At 36.5% G+C, this 13,044-nt stretch overlaps 1 protein-coding gene across 1 annotated transcript in view; it reads left to right on the top strand.

The window, feature by feature from the left end:
• Positions 1–13,044, top strand: part of LOC125242679 (lachesin-like) — a 124,602-nt gene that overhangs the window by 107,804 nt on the left and 3,754 nt on the right. The window contains exons 7-8 of the mRNA XM_048151534.1: positions 3,179–3,328; positions 9,838–9,930. Coding sequence (XP_048007491.1) covers positions 3,179–3,328; positions 9,838–9,930 — 243 coding nt within the window. The remainder of the gene's footprint in view (positions 1–3,178; positions 3,329–9,837; positions 9,931–13,044) is intronic.

Raw genomic sequence — 13,044 nt, 5'->3', positions numbered from 1 at the left:
CGAGTTAATTTTTGTTAACAACTTACGGTAATTGGGGGACCTAAATTCTGAAAATGCCCTTAGACCACTCATCAATTTCAATTTCGCACTCATCAAACAATAAAGTACCACCAACCAGCGCTTGCCCACTTATCTAAGCTCACTTAATGAGTTCCCTAACTCCAACATCTAAATTATCCACCTCATATCAGTTACGACTTTGAAATGAAATTTAATGAGTCAACTTCACCCTATACTTCGATTGAACTTTAGAACTAATTTGAAACTCATTGCATACATTGCGCGGCTGAAAGTTGTAATTAAAAATCCCGCCCTAGATTCCTAATTAGAAGTTTTCTTAACAAATGAGATTTTTAATCTTGAAACACAAAGTTTTTGCGCTTAATTAAATACGGGAAGACTTAGTGGTGTTTTAGGTTTTTTATTAGGTGCTCTGATGTTTAATATAGGTAAGTTGATGACGGCAGCGGCGCCCATGACGAGTAAAAAAATTTCAACACCCCCTTTTATCTCGTGGGACTCGATTGTAGGATATAGATTTTTTATTTAGATCGCGGGTTTAGTCATCCCAGAGGTGTGAATTTTTCAATTTTTTCTTTAATTTAAAAATACGTGGGATATGGCTTCAATTGCGTTGTGACCAATGGGCAGGCAACATGCCACTGCAATATCATTATTTTGTTTACTTGCTACTGCCTTCTGCTACTGCTCCATTATTTTGTTACTGCCTTGGAGCATGTGAGACTTGAACTCACTTGGACGGCCTCCCTCTTTGGCATGGATTGCAGACGGTTCTGCTTGCCAAAAAAATACAACAACCCATTAGTTCCTAAAAGTGACACTAAAGTTGAAGGAGTAGTATGTGATCTGCCTACCTCTTTTGGGAATACAGGCGTGAGTGCGTATGTATTTAACGGTGTTGGTTGTTATCAAGGAGTTTGACTTTGAAATAAAACTTTCAAAAAAAATGTGACGTCTGTAAGGCAATAAGACCGTTTGCACATTATCCGATCCGATATCGGATGTAGAAAGGATGTCAAAGGCAAAAAACAAAAATGGCGCCTTTAATTTATAGGATATCGGTATAGGATATCCTATAAATTAAAGTATATAGGATATAGGATATCGGTCCTACATCCGATATCAAAAAATCAAAACTAAAAAACAAAATAATTTATTCAGCAGACTATAGGCCATAGGGACACTTTTACACGTCATAAATTTACAAAAAATTTCAAATTGAATTGAAATTACAATTGATAATACTAATTCTACTACTACAATTAATTCTACTATTACAGTTGATAATACTAATTTTTCAACAATCTATCTCTATGGGACCAGATATAGTGAAAACGCGCTAACGGTCAATTTTTATACTAGAATGAAATGTTTATTAAGCAGCATTCAAATGTTCCGCCAACTTTCTCCTTTCTAAGCATTTAATGTTGAAAAATCTTTAGTTTATGTTTAATTGAACTGTGCACCCCGACGTATATTTTGAAGTGAATTCTGCTTTGGACGCCAAGCGCCCGACGCGAACTAATTTGCGATAATGTCAGCGATCCTAAAATATCATTTTCACTTCTCGTGGTTGCTATAATTTAGCGAGATATGAAATATTTCTAACGCATACATACTCCGTAGTTGAAGCCCATCTTAGTCACATTGTTCTGGTTTATTGCCATGAGTTATACTAGTTAGGAATCTGGAATCCGCTCGGCGGATAATATGTATATCTCAAGAAGCCTTAAGTCTAGACTGAAGAGGACTCTTAGAACAAATTAAATTGTTTTCATCAGAAAATATTTCAATTTGTATTTTTTAGTAGTACCTATATCAAAAGTGTCCAAAGATAGATTCAAACCGTTAGTGCGTTTTTACATTATCCGATCCGATCTGATACATTACAGCCGCCATCTTGTATTTTTTTTCCTTTGAAATCCTTCCGGCATCCGATATCGCATCGGATAATGTGAAAACGGACTTAGAGGGCACCACAAGCCTTTGGTGGCCTAGCGGTAAGAGCGTGTGAATTTCGATCCGGAGGTCGCGGATTCGAACCTCGGCTCGTATCAATGAGTTTTCGGAACTTTTGTGCGAAATGTCATTTGATATTTGCCAGACGCTTTTCGGTAAAGGAAAACATCTTGAGGAAACCGGACTAATTTCAATAAGGCCTACTTACTCTACGGGTTGAAAGGACAGATGGCAGTCGCCTTCGTAAAACTAGTGCCTACGCCAAAACTTGGGATTAGTTGTCAAAGCGGACCCCAGGCTCCCATGAACCGCGACAAATGCCGGAATAACGCAAGGAGGACGATGATTTAGGAGTCCACTTAGAAATTTCCTCCCTTGCCACCGTGACTGAAAGGTTCAAGCATCCATCGCCTAAACTGAGGTCGCTTGTCCGAATCCAGGTTTGTACACTCGGAGGCCTTGGTCATATTTTCTTTGCATACCTATGACATTTATTTCAGTTTACAGACTAAAGTTGTCATGAATGCCTGAGCATTTTTTTTAAGAGCTAATGGCGGTGCCTAACATAATTGGCGAGATCAAAGCCACACGACTCCGCTGGCTCAGCCACCTGGACAGGATGGGAGAGAATCGTGGTGTGAGAAGAGCATATGGGACACCCGGGTGGGAAAAGTCCGCGTGGGTGTCCCAGATATCGCTGGTGCGAGGAAGTCCTGAAAGACCTGTCCGCACTCGGTGTACCCAACTGGCGTGAAGTGGCGCAGGATAGGGCAGAGTGGCGATCTCTTGTGTCGGAGGCCAAGATCCTTTTTAAGTCGCTGAGCCAGTGTAGTAGTAGTTCATCAGGTTATTCGAGAATTTTCCTTTCCCTTTGGCAGTACGAAACATGTGTATGACTCCTTAAGGCTACACTCTTATGGCCATTCATCTATCAGAGTCCTTTCTTTCTGATTTAATCACTGCACTGTAATAAATTAAAGATACAGTTTAAAAGTAAATGCAACTGGCTCCGAGCTTTTCTCAAAGTTAAAATCTTTTTGGACTCGTGAGAAAAGTTCTCGGATTCAGTGATAAGCCGCTTAGCGTCATAAGGATAAGAGCTAGTGCTTAGTTTAGTTTTAGTTTGAACTTAAGTTGAGTATAAAAGTGTTTAGATTTTTTCTATTGTTATAATTTATATAATAAATTATTTCCCCAGGTTCAAAGCACAGGATGACGGTGTCTTCCCGTGGTTTCCGGCACTCGCTATCGCTCCTCGTCGCCGGCGTTTCACGCGCCGACGCGGGCGCGTACCGCTGCGGCGCCGAAAACGCCTACGGTCGTGCACATGCTGAACTGCTGTTGCACAGTAAGTGACTACAAAATGACGTCACTACCCATCAAAGATATAATTTAAGATCAAGCAAACGCAACATACTAAGCATGCCCAAAACCCAGTCAAAAGGTCTAGTCAGTCCGTCCCTACTCAAAGCTTTCGCGCGTCAATTTTTGTAGGTGAAAGTATGATAGGCAACGAAAACATAAAAAATGCCTCTTTACGCAATACTTGATTACAACATCACTAAAATTATGAACAATTGAACATTCAATGGCCAAATAAATATGTCCTATCACGTGTAAGTAACAAATGTCAGTACAAAATGTACTACACTGGGCATAAACAAAGCTTAACTTATATCTTAAATATTGTTCTGTGCTCGTTACATTACAATAAATAATGTCCTCTCCCCATCCCTCATTACAGAGAATAAAAAGATAAAATAATATGTCTGTCCAGAATTCACTAATAAGAAAATAAAGTTTTCTCAAACATGCAATGAAATATTGTCTTTACGTTCCTTAAAATGGGCTGGGAAGTATCGCTTTTTGGGCGCAACAACTCGAGAGGACTGTAAAGGGATTTCATATTATTTTTTAGGCCTAGGCCTGCAAAGTAACTTTTTTTGTAAAATATTGTCCTTTAGAGCATTTTTTTTTATTTCATTGTATGTTTGAGAAAAGCACTATACATGCCTCGGCGTGAAAACGGATTCCCGGCTTCGTAATCCTATCCGGTCTCGCTCGCACGCTCGCTCGGCCGTATATACCCTTGGCCAGAAATCCTCATTTTCCCGGCCTCTGATGTAATGTACTATTTCTACAACGAAGGAAATATCTAAATGTCTAATTGCACCATATTCACTGTTTTCATTCGATTTGCAGACCGTTGGCTCTTTATTCCATGTTATCGGAAAGATTTTTACTAGATGATTTTATGCGAAAGTACTATAATATTGTTTTCTATTTGAATTACCTATTGGTTGAAATTTGGTTGAAATGAAAGGTAATTAAAGAGATTAAGCGACCAGTAGGTTGTTAGAGACATACCTACATAGGCTAGATAGACAGATAGTCCACGAAATTGATTCGTCAGGGTAATGTAAAATCGTAAAATAACAGAGAAATATTTTTTTCCTGGCTGTCTAAATGTGAAACACTGATTTAAACTTTCACGATTATTACACATAATTATTTTTAAAATCGGGACTTAATCGCGTATAACTCTTCGAGACCACGGGCACAACGCCGTCCTTGAAACGTTGGAGGTCAGTTTAATATCGATACCTTTGGGTTCAATTGGCGTAAAGGACAAAATGCAGGTTTTCAGGAGAAGCAAAAAACAACTTTTTTTTTAGAAAAATGTTTATATCTTTTTTGTTTTTTGACCTATATTTGTGACGTATATAGAAAAATATGTATATTTTTAGTATCCTTCACCTAGTGTAGCAACCGTAGTGATAAACTAAACGGTTTAGAAGTTAGATGGTTGTAAAGGACACGTCAAAATGCTATGGACGTCCTTTACACCCACGATTTTTTTGAACAATTAGAGTCGATAGGGTCGTAAATGACGGTCTTAGATGATTTTTATACAAATTCGGGGCGTAAATGTAACCAGAATGGTACAAATGGCAACTGTTTTTAGCTTAGTTTACAATTGAGAAACTTGAAAAATGTATCAAAACGTAATTAATATGGCGTAGAATAGCCACATTAGTGTTACAGTGTATATTTATCTAAATATTTAGCAAAGACAAAGAACAAGACTATTTTATATCCAGTTATGCAATAAAGAAACAACATTTGCTTAAAAACTAAGTATCTCATATTTTGGAAAGTTATTATTTTAGTACTCGCCGCTGTCTCAATAAGTTACGTATTCAGTATTTAATTCTAGCAGGGAAACGCTTTCGTAGTTTAAGTAAATATAAAAACACTAATGGTAATCACGTAAATCTTTAATCAGCAACTGTGAATATATTAATACGACAGTAATTTTAAGTCTAAAGTAGAAAGAAGTTCTAAGAATAACTAAGAGTTAAGTACTTATTTATAAACGCAAGTTAGGACGCGTATACAAACTGTAGTCAAAACTACCTACTATGTTGATTCATATTTTCGATAATTTAAAACAGAAGATTGTTATTTAGTCTTAAACCTGTTAAATAAGAATAATCTTAATTATGAGTTCAATCCTAGAAATATTACAGTCAATGCTTTAAGTACCTGAGTACATAGCCAAGTCACCAAACGCTAACGCTCATTCGCTAGCGAAACGCACCTGTTATTGTCGCACTAAATGTTAGTATAGTCTACTGTTAAAGTTTACTGCCGGCGTAGCTGAATGGCAATCGTCGACGCCAGACGCCGACAAAAATGCAGTCTGGTGCAATACGCAAGAGCGATAAAGACAAGCGCTCACGATAATATCTATTTCGTAGCTAAGTATATATACTTAGCTACGAAATAGATATTATCGTGAGCGTTTGTGCATTTGGGCACGTACCCTGATAACCATAATGTTTTTTTAATTACCTACATCTCGCCGCAGTATAATAATACTACGAAAGCGTTTCCCTGCTAGAATTAAAGACTGAATGCGTAACCTACTAACTATTCAGACAGCGGCGAATACTAAAAAAATAACTTTGAATTTGTTGCCAAAGTATTAGATAGTTTTTAAGCAAATATTGTTTCTTTGTTACAAAACTGGATATAAAATAGTCTTGTTCTTTTTTGTTGCTAAGATAGCATAGATAAATAATACACTGCATTATACTAATGTACCTATTCTATGCCATATTAAGTACGTTTTTGTTGTTACTTACATCAAAATAAGTTTAAAATAAGGTTACTAGCGCCATCTAGTCAAGAATATGTGTAACATGTGTTTATGCTCCCATATCTGAATATGAATAAATCCGTTACTTGTCAACCGTCATTCGTGCGTTTCATTATAGGTTATGGGTCCCATCCCGTTTTTAATTAAAAAGTAATTGTAATAGTTAGTGTTTTTCGTGTAAAGTGCTTAAAAATGAGTTCTCATTTTCTGACGAACGTGCCGAAGCTGAAAGGTCGCGAGAATTACGACGATTGGGCGTTCGCAGTAGAAAATTTGCTGATACTTGAAGGCGCGAACAAGTATCTGAAGGAAGAACCTGCGGCAGACGGTACTACAACAGCGGTAGACGCTGCAGACGCAAAAGCACGAGCGAAGCTGATTTTGACGATAGATTCATCATTATTTGTGCATATAAAGAAGACAAAGACCACGAAGGAATTGTGGACGGCGTTGAAGACTTTGTTCGACGATTCGGGATTTTCGCGGAGGATTACTTTGCTTCGTCATTTAATATCCATCAGACTGGAAAACTGTGAAAATATGACGAATTATGTGACACAAATAGTTGAAACTTCGCAGAGATTGTCCGGTACGGGTTTCAAAATTGATGATGAATGGGTGGGTTCTTTGATGCTTGCTGGTTTACCAGAACGTTTTATGCCCATGATTATGGCTATCGAGCACTCTGGTATCAGTATAACGGCCGATTCCATCAAGACAAAATTACTCGATATGGAATCAAGTCAAGTAAGTGAAACGGAATGCAATTCAGCATTTGTTGCAAGTCACTTGAAGAACTGTCGCAACACTAGCAAGCATAGACAACAGACCTGTCAAACGTCAAACTCGAATGTAAACACGAAAAACATAACCTGTTATAAATGTAAAAACGAAGGCCATTATCGAAGCCAATGTCCACTTTTAAGTGAGGAATCGGAGAAGAAAAAACAGACAAACGCATTTTAGCGTTGTTTTCTCAGTGGAGATTTTAATAAAAGTGATTTTTATGTTGCATACGGCGACCGAAACATGGCTGCAAAATTAAAAGTTTTAGACGCTTATTCTTAGACAGTGTCGCAGCAAATAATACGAAAGTACCTGTTTTTTGTGTTCCGGATATTAAGGAAATATCAACGGCTACGAAGTGAAGCGTGAATTAGTCGATGGAATAGATTTTCCTGAGAACATAAAAGGTTAGTCAAGAATCAGATTACAACAAGTCAAGATGTTGTGATTCTTGAGAAGAAAAGGAATGACGACACAGTCAGTTTGTGTAGAAAACACAGATTCAGTGGGGGAGTTGACAGAGGAATCTGTGGTTAAATTAGAATTAACCAGCAAAGCTCCAGCGACTCTGAGTTAAAATACCTAGACGTGGAAAATGAAGGTGAACAGCATGAAGAGGAAGTACAGCAGCAGTTCTTAGAAGATATATCTAGAACAGATGCAGGCCTGTCACAGTTGAAACCTGAAATTCAACTGTCTTCAGTAGATGCTTAGCCGAGAAGACCCGAGGTATCACAGAAGTTGCCCACTGTGAAGAACGTCAGAATCGACAGAGGAAGAAACCTGAGCAGTATAGTTTTGCAAATACCTGCACCTATGTGGGAGAAGATGAAATGACATATGCGGAAGCTGTCAGTGGTCCTGAGAAACAACAGTGGTTGCAGGCGATGGCCGATGAACTGCAGTCGTTTGAAGACAACGAGAGTTGGGAAGTTGTCGATGCTCCGGTAGTGTAATGCAAGTGGGTGTTGAAAAAGAAACGTGTTTGTGACAATAAAGTGAGTTATCATGTGCGGCTTGTAGCTAAGGGCTTTACGCAAAAGCTCAGTGTAGACTATCAAGAGACATGTTCCCCTGTTATTAGGCACTCAATGTTGAGGTTACTGTTTGCCTTAAGTGTACAGTTGAATGTAACTCATTTAGACGTCACAACAGCTTTTCTTAATGGCCAACTTAAAAAGGTATTTCTATGCATTTGCCAGAAGGTTTTCCTGTCAGTGATTTAAACAAGTTGAAATTAAAAAGGGCTGTTTATGGTGTAAAGCAATCATCACTTGCTTGGTATAAAAAAAGTGGATGAATCTTCATGTAAATTAGGATACACAAAATGGAAACTTGAGCCTTGTGTATTTGTAAATAAGCATTATGATAATTTGAAAACTATTGGTGTTCATGATTTTTCTAATATTTTCAAATCATAGTTAAGTTGTAAGTTGAAAAAGTTGAAGTTTCAAACATGGAATGTAAATTAAATGTTGAAAAGCCAAATTGAAATAATTGTGAAGATAATGACATGTTATTGTTAACTCAAGGTTTATAATTTCATTATAGAAGTGATTAATAATGATACTGTAGAAACAACTGACATGTTAAGTAAAGGTTTACTGGAGGTGAAACAATACAGGTTTATGAAAACACTTAGTGTGGTTTAAAAATGATTTTATTGCTGTTTGTTTGTTGTTAGTAAATCATTTATTTAGTTATTTATTAACCTGTGTTAATTTGTTAACTTTGTAGAGAAAAATATTGTGATATTAAGTTAAGAAAATATTGTTTCCCCGGTTTGCACCTATGAAATATTAGTTTATTTGTTATTTTGATATAGTGGGGGTGTTGTTACTTACATCAAAATAAGTTTAAAATAAGGTTACTAGCGCCATCTAGTCAAGAATATGTGTAACATGTGTTTATGCTCCCATATCTGAATATGAATAAATCCGTTACTTGTCAACCGTCATTCGTGCGTTTCATTATAGTTTTGATACATTTTTCCAGTTTTTAATTGTAAACTTAGCACAACATTTGTACCATTTCGGTTACAATTACGCCCCGACTTTGTATAAAAATCATCTAAGACCGTCATTTACGACCCTATCAAGTCATGGGTGTAAAGGACGTTATAACATTTGGACGTGTCCTTTACAACCATCTATCTTCTAAATCGTTTAGTTTATCACTACGGTTGCTACACTAGGTTAAAGATACTCGTAATCTGCATATTTTTCTTATACACGTCACAAATACAGGTCAAAAAAACAAAAAAAGTGGTTTATCTTTGTCTTGGAAACCTGCATTATATGTCCTTTACGACAATTGAACCCAAAGATATCGATTACAGTTGCGGATAAAATATTTTTAGTGCTGGGCGTAAAGGACGAAGAAAAAAAAACTTGTCCTTTACGCCCAACTTTATCACACTACTATAGAAAGTGATCCTTAGAAAGTAAGGGCTTAAAGGGCAACAATATATATAAAGGTGACTTACGACTATATTTTTATTTGTAGATTTCCTTTACGACACAAATAATAATTTATAATTAATGACTTGATATTTACGCCCCTTCAGAAAAGCTATTTTTGCAAGTCCATAGTAGAAAATCTTGGTCGTAAAGGCAACTTTTTAAGAGATATCGAAATTTTAACTACACAGATCGATAGCGCTTGAAATTCTGAACAAAACTGTATATATAACTCATTTTGGCCAAAATGTCCTTTACGCCAATTGAACCCAGAGGTATCGAATGTAGTTATACGCGATTAAGTCCCGATTTTAAAAATAATTATGTCTAAATGTGATTTATTAATAATTACTATATAATCTTGAAACATAAGCAAAATTCTTTTTTTTTTAATTAAATTACTGGCAGGTCATTAATACGTATACTTTCTTACAACTGTTTTTGTTTCAGCATTAACAACGACAACGACGACAACGACAACAACAACAACGACAACCACAACAACAACTACAACTGCGCCACCACCCACCACCACTATATTATGTGAGTTAAAACATTCAGTTAGGCACTTTTCTTTGCCTTTGGCTAGTCTGTGGCCAAGAGTAAGCCCATTTATAATAATAAAAAAAAAGATGTTAAGAAAAATTTGTGTAAAATTAGATTTATATGAAAACTAAATCTGGGAGAGGACACTGATTTCTGAGGACCTACGCTTTCTGGCTGTACGGTACTTTTGCTCATTAAAATATATTTTTTTTCTTTTTTACGAAAGTTACTGGTCAATCAAATCAAAAATGTTTATTCTGCTAATAGGCTTCCGCAAGCACTTTTACATCATCATTCATCATTGATTTTCAAAAAATTCTCATTCCACATAGCATGGTTACTAACAACAAATATGTACCTACATGGTTAGTAGAAATATAAAAACAAATACTTAAAATTAAGCTCTGGCTTCCTAGGTCAGCGGTGCTATCATAAGCATATCATCGCTAACCTAGGAAACCCGAGCTTTACTAGAAAATTATAACCAAGCATTCTAACCCCCTTATTCATAAACATTCACTAAAGTTATCAAGCCGATAAAGTTTGTTTGTCCCTTTCTAACACACCAATACGTCGAAAAGGGACAAACGAACTTTATCGGCTCGATAACTTTAGTGTACGTTTATAAACAAGGGGGTAAGTCTATGATAAATACCTACCTTTTGACGAAAAAGGAGGTAAAAGAACATACAAAGTGTCTTATCGACAGGACATAACTAATTTGGCTCAGCGACCCAAAGAGTGTCTTGGCTTTCGAAAACCGAGGACGCCACTTGCCTTAATTTTTCGTGACAGTTTTGCTAATGAGTAGGTACCTCATCTATTCTAAAATAAAAAAAAAATCTATTTGGTCAGGCTTAAGCAAGGATAATTTATATAGAATTTACAGTCTCCTTATTAAGAATCGTAACTATTTTTTTAGCGCCACCTATTAAATAATATCATAACTACACTCATGATGCCTACAATTTTTTTAAATGTGTATTGACGTGATATCATGATATTAAAATAAAGAAGCATGTCATTTGTTCTTCTAAAAAATAAAAACACGCAAAAATATTTCGGGAAAATATGATTTTGGCCACTTCCAGGCTGCGAAACAGCGCCATCTAGTTTTAAGCCTAAAAGGTCCATACATTTCGGGGGGTATTATATAGTCCTTGGACTTAAGTAACCTTTTGACTTAACGCTATCGAGTAACATACTAAGAACTCATAGTAACCACACAGTGCCTTTTAAAGCAAGTCACAGTAGTAATATCACAATAGCTTCAAGGCGGCCGCTAATGGAATCAGTTGTTTGCACTCTCGGATATGAGCCACTATGTCTACATAACGTACTGTTGCTACTACATAGGCATGGGATAAGAAGAGAAGAACTTTTAGTCATGGGAATATTCCCGCGTAGAGAATATTTCTCTGTAATGTGGTCGTTAAAAACAAAACATAAAATGGAGTTCTCATAAGAAAAATCTGCTAAAAAGCTTGGCGCCAAACTCATGCGAACATTTTTATTTAATCCATAAAATTAATAGGGCCTTGAAATGATAAATTGTCTATTGAACATTCAGTTAATACTAGAATAGAACTCTACGTTGAATAAATAAACTAACTGAAACTTCACTCAATCGATTTTCTTGGTGGTATATCATTTAGGTTTTCTATCGATGGATTTTTTCACCAAAAACTATTTTTATTAGCAATTTGGCTATACGCAACAATAAAATATTCCGGGAAAATTTCCTACAGATAATATTTCTAGTGACGAAATAATGCCACATCACTAGCAGGAAGGCACTAAGAATGAATGGAAGCCATATATTGCGAATGCCTTTTGGACTGCATAATTCTCCCGCAAGTATAGTAAAACACTTTTATTGCGCGTGGGAGTAAGAGGATACCTAATTAACAAGCTGGGTCCGTATAAAGGAGGATTTATAGTTCGTAAAGGATCTCTTTTAATTTAAGTTACGCTTGAATAGTGTGAAAATTGAACATATGCAATCTCGTGGTTTTACCAAGAATTTCTGCATGAAGTATACCGAGTATTTGGTTTACATATGCAAATATTAAATATCTAGAACCTTACCGAATTAGGATACAGGATAAAGGAGGAGCAAGCACACATTGCTCGCCCTTAAAAAAAAAATTGTTTATTTCGGACCAATTAAAAATCCATAGAACTTGTTAGTATAGACTTAATATCTAGGTTGTTAGTTACTTAATATCCTAAGCTGGTCAAAGGCGCCTAGCCTTCAGAGATAACATACTTACCTACACTAGTTTTCGACGGGTACCAAGGGCGGTCAGGGTGGTGTAATGGACTAATGGTTTAGCACGTAAGCCGCTATAGCCGGTGACCTGGGTTCGATTCCCGGCTTCGCCACCGCGGGCTTGGTCGCTTTTTCCTTAGTTTATGGTATCGATTTCAGTTTATAACCTAAAACCTTACTTTGCTAGCACAATATTTACTTAATTTGAGTTACAAATCGCTATCTAATCAAGTGTATGATTTGAAATATATTTTTCTCAAACATGCAATGAAATATTGTCTTTACGTTCCTTAAAATGGGCTGGGAAGTATCGCTTTTTGGGCGCAACAACTCGAGAGGACTGTAAAGGGATTTCATATTATTTTTTAGGCCTAGGCCTGCAAAGTAACTTTTTTTTTGTAAAATATTGTCCTTTAGAGCATTTTTTTTTATTTCATTGTATGTTTGAGAAAAGCACTATACATGCCTCGGCGTGAAAACGGATTCCCGGCTTCGTAATCCTATCCGCCCATCCTATATACCCACTTGGCCGGAAATCCTCATTTTCCCGGCCTCTGATGTAATGTACTAATGTATACTTATCAGGATTTACATTGGTTGTTTTTTTTGTTATCCTGGTAGGTGTCGCAAATCTGTAGATTAGAAAGATACGTAGGCTATACGTAAGGTAATTTAATTTATAGGGCGATAGCTACAACCACATCTACATGGGTCGTTATTTGATAACGTATGAACAAAATTACAATGTTCGCAGTCGGTAACAAAACCAAGAACATTTACTTACCGTTCCCCGCAAAAGTTGAAAATTAATTCGTAAAGGAAACTCACAAGTAGAACTC

Source organism: Leguminivora glycinivorella, chromosome 3 (assembly GCF_023078275.1).
Source record: "Leguminivora glycinivorella isolate SPB_JAAS2020 chromosome 3, LegGlyc_1.1, whole genome shotgun sequence".
Taxonomy (NCBI): Eukaryota; Metazoa; Arthropoda; class Insecta; order Lepidoptera; family Tortricidae; genus Leguminivora; species Leguminivora glycinivorella.
This window is presented reverse-complemented; position numbering and strand designations above follow the sequence as displayed.